At 42.3% G+C, this 15,000-nt stretch overlaps 1 protein-coding gene across 1 annotated transcript in view; it reads left to right on the top strand.

The window, feature by feature from the left end:
• zfyve26 (zinc finger, FYVE domain containing 26) overlaps positions 1–15,000 on the top strand; it is a 125,137-nt gene that overhangs the window by 83,466 nt on the left and 26,671 nt on the right. Inside the window, 7 exon segments of the mRNA XM_042325107.1 lie at positions 2,600–2,753; positions 8,294–8,386; positions 8,498–8,679; positions 11,857–11,999; positions 12,201–12,229; positions 12,708–12,844; positions 14,976–15,000. The exon segment at positions 14,976–15,000 is cut by the window's right edge and continues 196 nt beyond it. Coding sequence (XP_042181041.1) covers positions 2,600–2,753; positions 8,294–8,386; positions 8,498–8,679; positions 11,857–11,999; positions 12,201–12,229; positions 12,708–12,844; positions 14,976–15,000 — 763 coding nt within the window.

The following is a 15,000-nucleotide window of genomic DNA, read 5'->3' as shown; positions in this document are numbered from 1 at the left end:
AATGCACAGAGATACCGTGACGAGATCTTGAGGCTCATTATCGTTCCGTTCATCCACCACCATCACCTCATGTTTCAGCATGATAATACACGGCCCCATGTCACAAGGATCTGGACACAATTCCTGGAAGCTGAAAATGTCCCAGTCCTTCCATGGCCTGCATACTCACCAGACACGTCACCCATTGAGCATGTGTGGGATGCTCTGGATTGGCGTGTACGACAGCATGTTCCTATGCGAAGGAGATGTGGCGTGGTCACATCAGATACTGACTGGTTTTTCAATTCCCCTACCTTTTTTTTTTTTAAAGGTATCTGCGACCAACAGATGCATATCTGTATTCCCAGTCATGTGAAATCCATAGATTAGCCTATTAATTACCTCATTCATTGACTGATTTCCTTTATACGAACTGACTTTGAAATTGTTGCATGTTGTGTTTATATTTTTGTTTTTGGTGTGTGTCAGATACAGTATCAGTCAAAAGTTTGTCATAGTGTTGATGTCTTCACTATTATTCTACAAAAAATAGAAAATAGTAAAAATAAAGAAAAACCCTTGAATTAGTATGTCCAAACTTTTGACTGGTACTGTATCTATAGTATTTTTCATATTGTATTATAACAAAATGATTGTGCTAGTTTTGGATTTTACTGTTTGATCAAAATCGATGATTTTAAATTGGTGTCCAACTGCATCTATGAATGCGAGCAGCAAATTAACTCTGCTGCTACTACTGGTACTACGACTACTGGTACTACTACTACCATTGGTACTACTACTGGTACTACTGGTACTAATACCACTACTGGTACTGGTACTAGTACTGGTACTTCCACTACTGGTACTATTACTACTGGTACTACCATTAATACTACCACTACTACTACCACTACTACTACCACTATTACCACTACTACTGGTACTACCACTATTACTACTATTACTACCACTACTACTACTACTACTACTGGTACTACCACCACCACTACTACTATTACTACTACTACTACTGGTACCACTACTACTACTACTACTGGTACCACTACTACTACTACTACTACTACTACTACTGGTACTACTACTACTACTGGTACTATTACTACTACTACTACTATTACTACTACTACTACTACTGGTACTACCACTATTACTACTACTACTGGTACTACCACTATTACCACTACTACTACTACTACTACTACTACTGGTACTACTATTACTACTACTACTACTACTATTACTACTACTACTACTACTACTATTACTACTACTACTACTACTACTGGTACTATTACTACTACTACTACTACTACTGGTACTACCACTATTACTACTACTACTGGTACTACCACTATTACCACTACTACTACTGACACTACTACTATTACTACTACTACCACTACTACTACTACTACTACTGGTACTACTACTACTACTATTACTACTACTATTACTACTACCACTACTACTACTACTACTACTGGTACTACTACTACTACTATTACTACTACTATTACTACTACTACTACTACTACCACTACTATTACTACTACTACTACTACTACTACCACTACTATTACTACTACCACTACTACTGCTATTACTACTACTACTACTACTACTATTACTACTACCACTACTACTGGTACTACCACTACTACCACTACTACTGGTACAACCACTACTACTACTACTACCACTACCACTACTATTACTACTACTACTACTACTACCACTACTACTACCACTACTACTACCACTACCACTACTACTCCCACCACTACTATTACTACTACCACTACTACCACTACTACTGGTACTACCACTACTACTACTACTACTACTTCTACTACCACTACTGTTACTACTACCACTACTACTACTATTACTACTACTACTACCACTACTATTACTACTACTACCACTACTACTATCACTACTACTACCACTACTACTCCCACCACTACTATTACTACTACCACTACTATTACTACTACTGGTACTACTATTACAACTACTACTACCACCACTACTACCACTACTACTACTATTACTACTACCACTACTACTACTACCACTACTACTGGTACTACTACTACTACTACTACTACCACTACTACTATTACTACTACTACCACTACTACTACTATTACTACTACTACTACCACTACTATTACTACTACTACTACTATTACTACTACCACTACTACTACCACTACTACTACTACTACCACTACTACTCCCACCACTACTATTACTACTACCACTACTACCACTACTACTGGTACTACCACTACTACTACCACTACTACTACTATTACTACTACCACTACTACTTCTACTACCACTACTACTGGTACTACTACTACTACCACTACTACTGGTACAACCACTACTACTACTACTACTACCACTACCACTACCGCTACTATTACTACTACCACCACCACTACTACGTTGGACTGTGCTGATGTGGCAGTGATTATTAGTGGCACATTGTGTAGTTAATATAATCTTGAGCTGGAGTCTGTTATCGAGTATTTCAGTGTTTTTACTGTCTGCCATTTTTTCAATGAAAACGTTGACCTTTTTGAAGGTGGACTGGGCTGAAGTGGCGGTGAGGACGTTACAGAACCTACTATTAGGCCGGGAGGACGGCTTCACCACCCACGACATAGACAAACTACTCTCCAACTACGCTTGCAAGGCACTGGACTTCCCCTACGCACCCAGGGAGAAGTCTCGCTCCGGTCAGTACCAAGCGCTCGACACACAAACACACTAGTGATTCGCGGGTTGAGCCGTAACCCGCAGGCCCCCCCCCCCTGGTGTTATATCTGTGGGTCGGGTGGGTTTAGGGGGTCATTAAAATATGGTGTGGATGAAGGCTGTTGGGTTGAGTAAAGAGGAATTGATGTGTTACAATTTCAACAAATGTATAATTATTGTGCGATTCATATATTTGATCTGCCTAAGCTTTAGGGCCTAATTGTCCGGGTGGCAAATACACGCCAAATGCTTTTGGGAAATTTGGGCAGAAAAAGTTTACGTCGATCCACCGAGGCGAGAAAGAACGATGTCTTGAGTTTATTGCGATAAGAGAAAAGCTGCGTAATGGAGAGTTGAAAATAAAGAGAAGGGAGGGAGAGAACAATAGCCTAATGTTTGGGAAGGGTGATGTGTCATGATTGTGAAGTGCCGTTTACACGACCTGTACTCCTCTGGCCTGGTTAATGCGTCCACCATAGTTTCTGGAACTTTCTGGAGATGTGCAAGCCGGCGAGTTACGGTTCAGGTCGACACGACAGTGGAAAAAGTGTGTTATGTCACTAATGCACAGGCTTGTACTATGGATGTCTCTCCCTGTCTCCCCAGACTCAGTCATCGGTCTTCAAAACCACTCATATTGTCAGTCAAATGTGCTATGGATATGTGATTGTCCAATCTCTCAAGTTGTGTCTATGAGTTGTGGTGATGTGTGGTAAACGTTCTGGTACAAAATGGTTGCCGTGCGTCATCCAATTGGGTGGATGAGGTGAAATTCCCTCTTACTTTGTAAAGTGCTTTGAGTACCTTGATTGGTTTTTATATAAAATCCAATCCGTTATTATAGAGTAAAATCAGGCTTCCTTTGTTACCTCACGACTACCTTGCTCTGTCAGGACACAGTGTTGGAAGTAACTAGTTACCAACTACTCTTACTTTTTTTGTGGTAACTAGTTACCAAAACTCATTCATTTTTTTTCAATTTAATTAATAAGTTACTTAGTTACTTTTACAATATTATTGTCCTTTTTCTTTGTTTTGCACAAATAATAATAAAAAACTAAAACTAAAATCCCTCCATCCTAGGCCACGTTCATCGCGCTCTTCCTGTTCCTGCATGAACGTTGTGGCGGGGTGTTGGCATGGTAACTAGATAGATAGTTAGTGAGATGGCAGCGACAATAGCCTTTATCGTGGAAGTAGCCATATTACTTTGAATTGGTTGAAGAAAAGGACCGATGTTACCTTTGAGTCTTGACTGACGCTACTTGCAGGATTTTCATCGGGTTCGGGAGAAGTGGCCCGTTTATTGTCTGGTAATAAAACAAATAGGGTAGCTGAGTTCGTCTCCGTTGATAAGAATTGACATTTCTCCCGCTACGTTTTCACAATTTAATATAAAGTAAAGGGCCGTACAATTAAGACAATGTGAAAGTATAGTTTTACCCTATAATCTCCGCCCAGTTCGTATCTGTGTGTAAAACCAGTTGTACTTGTTATTGAGCTCTCCTATTACGGTGCCCAGTTGGTTTTCTACAGTGGGTATCAGGCGGATTCACCTCCTTGGATTTTTAAAAAAATGTAGTTTTATTACAAAGTGTGATTGAAATAGATATATATTTTTTGTTGTTGTCATTGAGCTACACAATATACTCCGTAATATCAAAGGGGAAATAACATTCTACACATTTTTACAAATTTAATCAAATGTAATAACTAAAATATAGTCGTATTGAACCCCCTTTGTTTAGGCAAGGAGAAAAAAATGTGGCTTAATAAATCACATTAATAAGTTACATGGACTCACTGTGTGTGAAATAATATGGGTTTTTGAATGACTACCCCTTTCTCTGTCCCCCATACATACATCTGTAAGGTCCCTCAGTCAAGTGTTACATTTTCTAGCACAGATTCAACTACAGTACATTGACCTGGGAGTTTTTTTTTTTCAAAAGATGCCTCATGAAAAAGGGCAGTGATTGGTAGATGGGAATCAATAACAAATCATGCATTGAATATCTCTTTAAGCGCGGTCAAGTTCGTATTTATGGTGTGGATGATGTATTAAAACACCCAGACACATCAACTGAGCTGCTGGACAGGAAAGAAACTGCTCAGGGATCTCACCATGAGGAGGCCATTGGTGATTTTAAAACCTCTACAGAGTTCAATGACTGTGATGGGAGAAACCTGAGGATGGATCAACGTTGTAGTGACTCCACAATAATGGCCTAAATGACAGAGTAAAAATATACAGAATATAAAACAAGGCATAGCAATGAATGTTTGGCCTAAATGCAAAGCCTTATGTTGGGGAAAATCGAACACAACACGTCACTGAGTAACTTCCTCCTTATTTTCAAGCATGGTGGTGGCTGCATCATGTTATGGGTATGCTTGACATCAGAAAATACTGGGGAGTTTTTCCAGGATAAAAAATAAATGGAATGGAGCCAAGCACACGCAAAATCCTAGAGGAAAACTCACCTTTCAGCAGGACAATAACCTAAAACACAAGGCCAAATGTTCCTGACTGGCCAAGTTAGTGTTGATTCAATCTATTTGAAAATCTATGGCAAGACTTGGAAGATTGCTGTCTAGCCATGATCCCCAACACCTTGACTGAGCTTGAACATTTTTGAAAATTTTTGGGAAAGAATAATGGTAAAATATTGCACAATCCAGGTGTGCAAAACTCTTAGAGATTTAGACTTTACCCAGAAAGACTCACAGCTGTAATCTTTACCCAGAAAGACTCACAGCTGTAATCTTTACCCAGAAAGACTCAGAGCTGTAATCTTTACCCAGAAAGACTCACAGCTGTAATCTTTACCCAGAAAGACTCACAGCTGTAATCTTTACCCAGAAAGACTCAGAGCTGTAATCTTTACCCAGAAAGACTCAGAGCTGTAATCTTTACCCAGAAAGACTCACAGCTGTAATCTTTACCCAGAAAGACTCACAGCTGTAATCTTTACCCAGAAAGACTCACAGCTGTAATCTTTACCCAGAAAGACTCAGAGCTGTAATCTTTACCCAGAAAGACTCAGAGCTGTAATCTTTACCCAGAAAGACTCAGAGCTGTAATCTTTACCCAGAAAGACTCAGAGCTGTAATCTTTACCCAGAAAGACTCACAGCTGTAATCTTTACCCAGAAAGACTCAGAGCTGTAATCTTTACCCAGAAAGACTCATAGCTGTAATCTTTACCCAGAAAGACTCAGAGCTGTAATCTTTACCCAGAAAGACTCACAGCTGTAATCTTTACCCAGAAAGACTCAGAGCTGTAATCTTTACCCAGAAAGACTCAGAGCTGTAATCTTTACCCAGAAAGACTCACAGCTGTAATCTTTACCCAGAAAGACTCACAGCTGTAATCTTTCTTTACCCAGAAAGACTCACAGCTGTAATCTTTACCCAGAAAGACTCACAGCTGTAATCTTTACCCAGAAAGACTCACAGCTGTAATCTTTACCCAGAAAGACTCACAGCTGTAATCTTTACCCAGAAAGACTCAGAGCTGTAATCTTTACCCAGAAAGACTCAGAGCTGTAATCTTTACCCAGAAAGACTCAGAGCTGTAATCTTTACTTTACCCAGAAAGACTCACAGCTGTAATCTTTACCCAGAAAGACTCACAGCTGTAATCTTTACAGCCAGAAAGACTCACAGCTGTAATCTTTACCCAGAAAGACTCACAGCTGTAATCTTTACCCAGAAAGACTCACAGCTGTAATCAGAAAGACTCACAGCTGTAATCCCAGAAAGACTCACAGCTGTAATCTTTACCCAGAAAGACTCACAGCTGTAATCTTTACCCAGAAAGACTCACAGCTGTAATCTTTACCCAGAAAGACTCAGAGCTGTAATCTTTACCCAGAAAGACTCACAGCTGTAATCTTTACCCAGAAAGACTCAGAGCTGTAATCTTTACCCAGAAAGACTCATAGCTGTAATCTTTACCCAGAAAGACTCAGAGCTGTAATCTTTACCCAGAAAGACTCACAGCTGTAATCTCTGTTTCAAACATGCATTGACTCAGAGCGTTGAATACTTATCTAGTGAAGGGATGTGTGTCATTTTCAAATAAATGACCATTTAATCCCACTTTGTAGCACAATAACATTTGAAGGAATCAACGTGGGGTGAATACTTATGTATATGTTGAAGTTGTAAGTTTACATACACTTAGGTTGGAGTAATTAAAACTCGTTTTTCAACCACTCCACACATTTCTTGTTAACAAACTATAGTTTTGGCAAGTCGGTTAGGACATCTACTTTGTGCATGACACAAGTCATTTTTCCAACAATTGTTTACAGACAGATTATTTCACTTCTAATTCACTGTATCACAATTCCAGTGGGTCAGAAGTTTACATACACTAAGTTGACTGTGCCTTTAAACAGCTTGGAAAATTCCAGAAAATGATGTCATGGGGTTAGAAGCTTCTGATAGGCTAATTGACATTATTTGAGTCTATTGGAGGTGTACATGTGGATGTATTTCAAGGCCTACCTTCAAACTCAGTGCCACTTTGCTGGACATCATGGGAAGATCAACAGAAATCAGCCAAGACCTCCACAAGTCTGGTTCATCCTTGGGAGCAATGTCCAAACGCCTGAAGGTCCTATATCGACATAACCTGAAAGGCCGCTCAGCAAGGAAGAAGCCACTGCTCCAAAACCACCATAAAAAAGCCAGACTACGGTTTGCAACTGCACATGGGGACAAAGATCGTACTTTTTGGAGAAATGTCCTCTGGTCTGATGAAACAAAAATAAAACTGTTTGGCCATAATGACCATCGTTATGTTTGCACCAGCCCCTCCTGCTTCACTGCAGGAGGGACTGGTGCACTTCACAAAATAGATGGCATCGTGAGGGAGGGAAATTATGTGGATATATTGAAGCAACATCTCAAGACATCAGTCAGGAAGTTAAAGCTTGGTTGCAAATGGGTCTTCCAAATGGACAATGACCCCAAGCATACTTCCAAAGCTGTGTCAATGTGTATGTAAACTACTGACTTCAACTGTATATCATTTATTTAACATTTTGTAAAGGATATATTGCTTCTGTCATTAATACTTGAGTTGGTGTAGAGATATAGACGAGTGGCATATATTTATTTTATACCTTTATTTTAACTAGGCAAGTCAGTTAAGAACAAATTCTTATTTTCAATGACGGCCTAGGAACAGTGGGTTTAACTGCCTTGTTCAGGGGCAGAACGACAGATTTGTACCTTGTCAGCTCAAGGGATTTGAACTTGCATCCTTTTGGTTACTATGCAAGCCATTCTAATGACCGACACGCGCTAGGCATCTTCAGAGGGTTTTCTGTTTTTGTTAACACATGTCATTTAGTGTTTGTTTACATCCCATAGTAACGCTGTAATGTCACGAGTTACTTTTAAAAAGTTACGTTCCTCCAACACTGAATTTACACATTTGGACTTTTTTTTTAGATATGATGTGTACAAGTCTACAACGTTAATTACTTCGACCTCTCTCTGTCCCCAGATTCTGTGATCAGTCTCCAGGATGACCAGTGTCCAGCCCAGGACAGCTGTCCATCCACCCCCTCTAGGATGGGAACACCTCCACCTACTGCAGGTCAGAGATCATTCTATTGTCTGTTATACTATATTCTAGTTTATTATACTCTGTTCTATTATATGAATACATTGTGAAGATAACAATGTTGTTTCCGTCTCCTAACTCCAGGTAGTACCCCCATGCACACCTCGTCCTCCAGCAGTTCCCTGGACAGAGGGTCGACGGGCAGGAGAATCCAGCGCTCCCCCGATCAGTTCCAGCCCCCAGACAGAGCCCCGGTTCGTAAGGACTGGGTCCCAGACAACCAGCAGCATGTCTGCATGGTCTGCCAGCGAGAACGCTTCACCATGGTGAGAATAAGGGCCCCCGTGAAAGTCTAGAGTCTGGTCCCCTGTAGCTCAGTTGGTAGAGCATGGCGCTTGTATCTACAAGGTAGTGGGTTCGATTCCCGGGACCACCCATAGTATGTATTAGAGGTTGACCTCTAGTATGCATAAGTCGCTTTGGATAAAAGCATATGCTAAATAGTATATATTTATATACAGTGTCTTGCGAAAGTATTCGGCCCCCTTGAACTTTGCGACCTTTTGCCACATTTCAGGCTTCAAACATAAAGATATAAAACTGTATTTTTTTGTGAAGAATCAACAACAAGTGGGACACAATCATGAAGTGGAACGACATTTATTGGATATCTCAAAAAAATTTAACAAATCAAAAACTGAAAAATTGGGCGTGCAAAATTATTCAGCCCCTTTAATTTCAGTGCAGCAAACTTTCTCCAGAAGTTCAGTGAGGATCTCTGAATGATCCAATGTTGACCTAAATGACTAATGATGATAAATACAATCCACCTGTGTGTAATCAAGTCTCCGTATAAATGCACCTGCACTGTGATAGTCTCAGAGGTCCGTTAAAAGCGCAGAGAGCATCATGAAGAACAAGGAACACACCAGGCAGGTCCGAGATACTGTTGTGAAGAAGTTTAAAGCCGGATTTGGATACAAAAAGATTTCCCAAGCTTTAAACATCCCAAGGAGCACTGTGCAAGCGATAATATTGAAATGGAAGGAGTATCAGACCACTGCAAATCTACCAAGACCTGGCCGTCCCTCTAAACTTTCAGCTCATACAAGGAAAAGACTGATCAGAGATGCAGCCAAGAGGCCCATGATCACTCTGGATGAACTGCAGAGATCTACAGCTGAGGTGGGAGACTCTGTCCATAGGACAACAATCAGTCGTATATTGCACAAATCTGGCCTTTATGGAAGAGTGGCAAGAAGAAAGCCATTTCTTAAAGATATCCATAAAAAGTGTAATTTAAAGTTTGCCACAAGCCACCTGGGAGACACACCAAACATGTGGAAGAAGGTGCTCTGGTCAGATGAAACCAAAATTGAACTTTTTGGCAACAATGCAAAACGTTATGTTTGGCGTAAAAGCAACACAGCCCATCACCCTGAACACACCATCCCCACTGTCAAACATGGTGGTGGCAGCATCATGGTTTGGGCCTGCTTTTCTTCAGCAGGGACAGGGAAGATGGTTAAAATTGATGGGAAGATGGATGGAGCCAAATACAGGACCATTCTGGAAGAAAACCTGATGGAGTCTGCAAAAGACCTGAGACTAGGACGGATATTTGTCTTCCAACAAGACAATGATCCAAAACATAAAGCAAAATCTACAATGGAATGGTTAAAAAATAAACATATCCAGGTGTTAGAATGGCCAAGTCAAAGTCCAGACCTGAATCCAATCGAGAATCTGTGGAAAGAACTGAAAACTGCTGTTCACAAATGCTCTCCATCCAACCTCACTGAGCTCGAGCTGTTTTGCAAGGAGGAATGGGAAAAAAAATTCAGTCTCTCGATGTACAAAACTGATAGAGACATACCCCAAGCGACTTACAGCTGTAATCACAGCAAAAGGTGGCGCTACAAAGTATTAACTTAAGGGGGCTGAATAATTTTGCACGCCCAATTTTTCAGTTTTTGATTTGTTAAAAAGTTTGAAATATCCAATAAATGTCGTTCCACTTCATGATTGTGTCCCACTTGTTGTTGATTCTTCACAAAAATACAGTTTTATATCTTTATGTTTGAAGCCTGAAATGTGGCAAAAGGTCGCAAAGTTCAAGGGGGCCGAATACTTTCGCAAGGCACTGTATACTGTATAATATATATATTTATATAATTATGTATTTATATTTTATATATATATATTTATTATATTATAGAGTGGAATGGCTAAAATAAGCCACTTGATGAATGAATAAGTGGCGGACACTAAATGAGTGAGTGGCGGACACTAAATGAGTGAGTGGTGGACACTAAATGAGTGAGTGGCGGACACTAAATGAGTGAGTGGTGGACACTAAATGAGTGAGTGGCGGACACTAAATGAGTGAGTGGCGGACACTAAATGAGTGAGAGTGGCGGACACTAAATGAGTGAGTGGCGGACACTAAATGAGTGAGTGGCGGACACTAAATGGCAACAAAGAGAAAATGGTGGCATTGGTTTCCCACAGACAGATTAAGGCTGCTCATTGGTTTCCCACAGACAGATTAAGGCTGCTCATTGGTTTCCCACAGACAGATTAAGGCTGCTCATTGGTTTCCCACAGACAGATTAAGAATTGGCAGACAGATTAAGGCTGCTCAGACAGACAATTAAGGCTGGCATTGGTTTCCCACAGACAGATTAAGACTGCTCATTGGTTTCCCACAGACAGATTAAGACTGCTCATTGGTTTCCCACAGACAGATTAAGACTGCTCATTGGTTTCCCACAGACAGATTAAGACTGCTCATTGGTTTCCCACAGACAGATTAAGACTGCTCATTGGTTTCCCACAGACAGATTAAGACTGCTCATTGGTTTCCCACAGACAGATTAAGACTGCTCATTGGTTTCCCACAGACAGATTAAGACTGCTCATTGGTTTCCCACAGACAGATTAAGACTGCTCATTGGTTTCCCACAGACAGATTAAGACTGCTCATTGGTTTCCCACAGACAGATTAAGACTGCTCATTGGTTTCCCACAGACAGATTAAGGCTGCTCATTGGTTTCCCACAGACAGATTAAGACTGCTCATTGGTTTCCCACAGACAGATTAAGACTGCTCATTGGTTTCCCACAGACAGATTAAGACTGCTCATTGGTTTCCCACAGACAGATTAAGGCTGCTCATTGGTTTCCCACAGACAGATTAAGACTGCTCATTGGTTTCCCACAGACAGATTAAGACTGCTCATTGGTTTCCCACAGACAGATTAAGGCTGCTCATTGGTTTCCCACAGACAGATTAAGGCTGCTCATTGGTTTCCCACAGACAGATTAAGGCTGCTCATTGGTTTCCCACAAACAGATTAAGGCTGCTCATTGGTGTCCCACACACAGATTCAGGCTGCTCATTGGTGTTCAGTACAGGAATAGACTTCATCTGTGTTGGGTGAACCGGCTCATGATTTGTTGTGTGAAAGTGACTCTCCACTCCATCCTATTGTCCTCCTCAGTTCAACAGGCGTCACCACTGCAGGAGGTGTGGTCGTCTGGTGTGCCATGCCTGCTCCGACCACAAGATGGCGGTAGAGGGCTGCACTGAGGAGGAGAAGGAAGTGCGCGTGTGTGACCAGTGTTACAGCTACTTCCATCCAGAGTAAGACCGTTAGACCCTACTGGCAGTAAAAACCTACACACTGCTTTATTCACTGTCGTTTGTCACGATCTCTCTATATTAATCCAAGGTAACATATCAGAATCTCTGTATATTGACCCCAAGGTAATATATCACAATCTCTGTATATTGACCCCAAGGTAACATATCACTGATTTTTCTATTTTGTTTGTTTCATCACAGTTCTGATGAGATGCTGGAACAAGCTGAAGGTAAAGGGCGCTATCATATTCATAACAGACGTTAGTATGAAATGTCTTCCTAAGGCTACTGCCTCTTCAGCTGCTGTAATGTGAAGGTTTATTTGACATGGGGACAATGCACATTGATCAACGTTCTGTAAATGTCCCAGATTTAACTAGCCGGTTAGCTAATCACAATTTGTAGTCCTTGGATAGTGCGTGACTCGCTCTCTCTTCGCTTCCCTTCTCTCCCCATCTTCCTCTGTCTCTCTCCATCTTCCTCTGTCTCTCCCCTCTTCCTCTGTCTCTCCCCTCTTCCTCTGTCTCTCCCCTCTTCCTCTCTCTCTCCCCTCTTCCTCTCTCTCCCCTCTTCCCCTCCCTCTCTATCTCTCTCCCCCTCCTCTCCCCTCTCCTCTTCCTGTCTCTCCCCTCTTCTCCTCCTCGTCCCCCTCCCCCTCTCCTCTCACTCCTCGTCTTCCTCCCTGTCCCCCCTCTCTCCCTGACCCAGTTGCAGGTAGTCCTATGTCAACAGAGGGAGTGTTAGATTCAATGCTTCACCTGCCAGAGGTCACTCACCGTCAGTTTCACCTCAGCACCAACCCTGCAGACAACCTGCAACTACAGACAGATTTCTACTATGAACAGGTCAGTTATATTATAACTACAGACAGAGTTCTACAATGAACAGGTCAGTTAAATTATAACTACAGACAGAGTTCTACAATGAACAGGTCAGTTAAATTATAATTACAGACAGATTTCTACAATGAACAGGTCAGTTAAATTATAACTACAGACAGATTTCTACAATGAACAGGTCAGTTATAACTACAGACAACAAGAACACTAAGGCAACCTGCCTAAATGACTTCCGACCCGTAGCACTCACATCTGTAGCCATGAAGTGCTTTGAAAGGCTGGTCATGGCTCACATCAACACCATTATCCCAGAAACCCTTAGACCCACTCCAATTTGCATACCGCACCAACAGATCCACAAATGATGCAATCTCTATTGCACTCAACATTGCCCTTTCTAACCTGGACAAAAGGAACACCTATGTGAGAATGCATAACTACAGCTCAGCGCTCAACACCATAGTGCCCTCAAAGCTCATCACTAAGCTAACTACCCTGGGACTAAACCCCTCCCTCTGCAACTGGATCCTGGATTTCCTGACGGGCCGCCCCCAGGTGGTGAGGGTAGGTAGCAACACATCTGCCACACTGATCCTCAACATTGGAGCTCCCCAGGGGTGCGTGCTAAGTCCCCTCCTGTACTCCCTGTTCACCCACGACCGTGTGGCCAGGCACGACAGTTGTAGGCCTGATCACCAACAACAATGAGACAGCCTATAGGGAGGAGGTCAGAGACCTGGCAGTGTGGTCTCTGCCAGGTCACCAAACTCTCCCTCAACTTGAGCAAGACAAGGGAGATTATCGGTGGACAACAGGAAAAAGGAGGGCTGAGCACGCCCCCATTGAGATCGACAGAGCTGTAGTGGAGATGGACCACATCACTTAAGGACCTACCATGGTCCAAACACACCAACACAGTCGTGAAGAGAGCACGACAACACCTCTTCCCCCTCAGGAGGCCGAAAAGATTTGGCATGTGCCATCAGATCCTCAGAAAGTTCTACAGTTGACAGGATCTTGACTGGTTGCATCATTTCTTGGTTTGGCATCTGACCGCAAGGCGCTATAGAGCTAGTGTGTACGGCCCAGTAATCACTGGGGCTGAGCTCCCTGCCATCCAGGACCTCTATACCAGGCGGTGTCAGAGAAATTTCCAAAGAATTCAGCCACCCAAGTCGGTCTGTTCTCTCTGCTACCGCACGGCAAGCGGTACCGGAGTGCCAAGTCAATCTGTTCTCTCTGCTACCGCACGGCAAGCGGTACCAGAGTGCCAAGTCGGGGACCAAAAGGCTTCTGAACAGCTTCTACCCCAAAAGCCGAGGCGGCAGGTCGCCTAGTGGTTAGAGCATTGGTCCAGTAACCGAATGGTTGCAAGATCGAATCCCTGAGCTGACAAGGTAAAAAGTTGTTTTGTCCCTGAACAAGGCAGTTAACCCACTGTTCCCCGGTAGGCCGTCATTGTAAATAAGAATTTGTTCTTAACTGACTTGCCTAGTTAAATTAAGGTTAAATATTTTTTTAAAGCCATAAGACTGCTGAACAGTTAATTAAATGGCTACCATAACTTTCTGCTTTTCACCCCCTATCTACATGTATATATTACCTCAATCAGTCACCTAACCAAACCTACATGTACATATTACCTCAATCAATCACCTAACCAAACCTACATGTACATAGTACCTCAATCACCTCAACTACCTCGTACCCCAGTACACTGACTCGGTACCGGTACTCCTTGTATATAACCTCATTACTGTTATTATATTGTGTTACTATTTTAGTTTTATATTTTAGTTTGACCTCTGTCCCTGTCTCCAGGCTCCCAGTTTGACCTCTGTCCCTGTCTCCAGGCTCTGTTTGACCTCTGTCCCTGTCTCCAGGCTCCCAGTTTGACCTCTGTGTCAGTTTGACCTCTGTCCCTGTCTCCAGGCTCCCAGTTTGACGTGTCAGTTTGACCTCTGTCCCTGTCTCCAGGCTCCCAGTTTGACCTCTGTCCCTGTCTCCAGGCTCACAGGTTGACCTCTGTCCCTGTCTCCAGGTTCCCAGTTTGACCTCTGTCCCTGTCTCCAGGTTCTCAGTTTGACCTCTGTCCCTGTCTCCATGTTCCCAGTTTGACCTCTGTCCCTGTCTCCAGGCTCCCAGTGCGTCTCTATGTGTGG

Source organism: Oncorhynchus tshawytscha, linkage group LG08 (assembly GCF_018296145.1).
Source record: "Oncorhynchus tshawytscha isolate Ot180627B linkage group LG08, Otsh_v2.0, whole genome shotgun sequence".
NCBI lineage: Eukaryota > Metazoa > Chordata > Actinopteri > Salmoniformes > Salmonidae > Oncorhynchus > Oncorhynchus tshawytscha.
The sequence above is the reverse complement of the archived record's forward strand: the minus strand, read 5'-3'. Positions and strand labels throughout refer to the sequence as shown.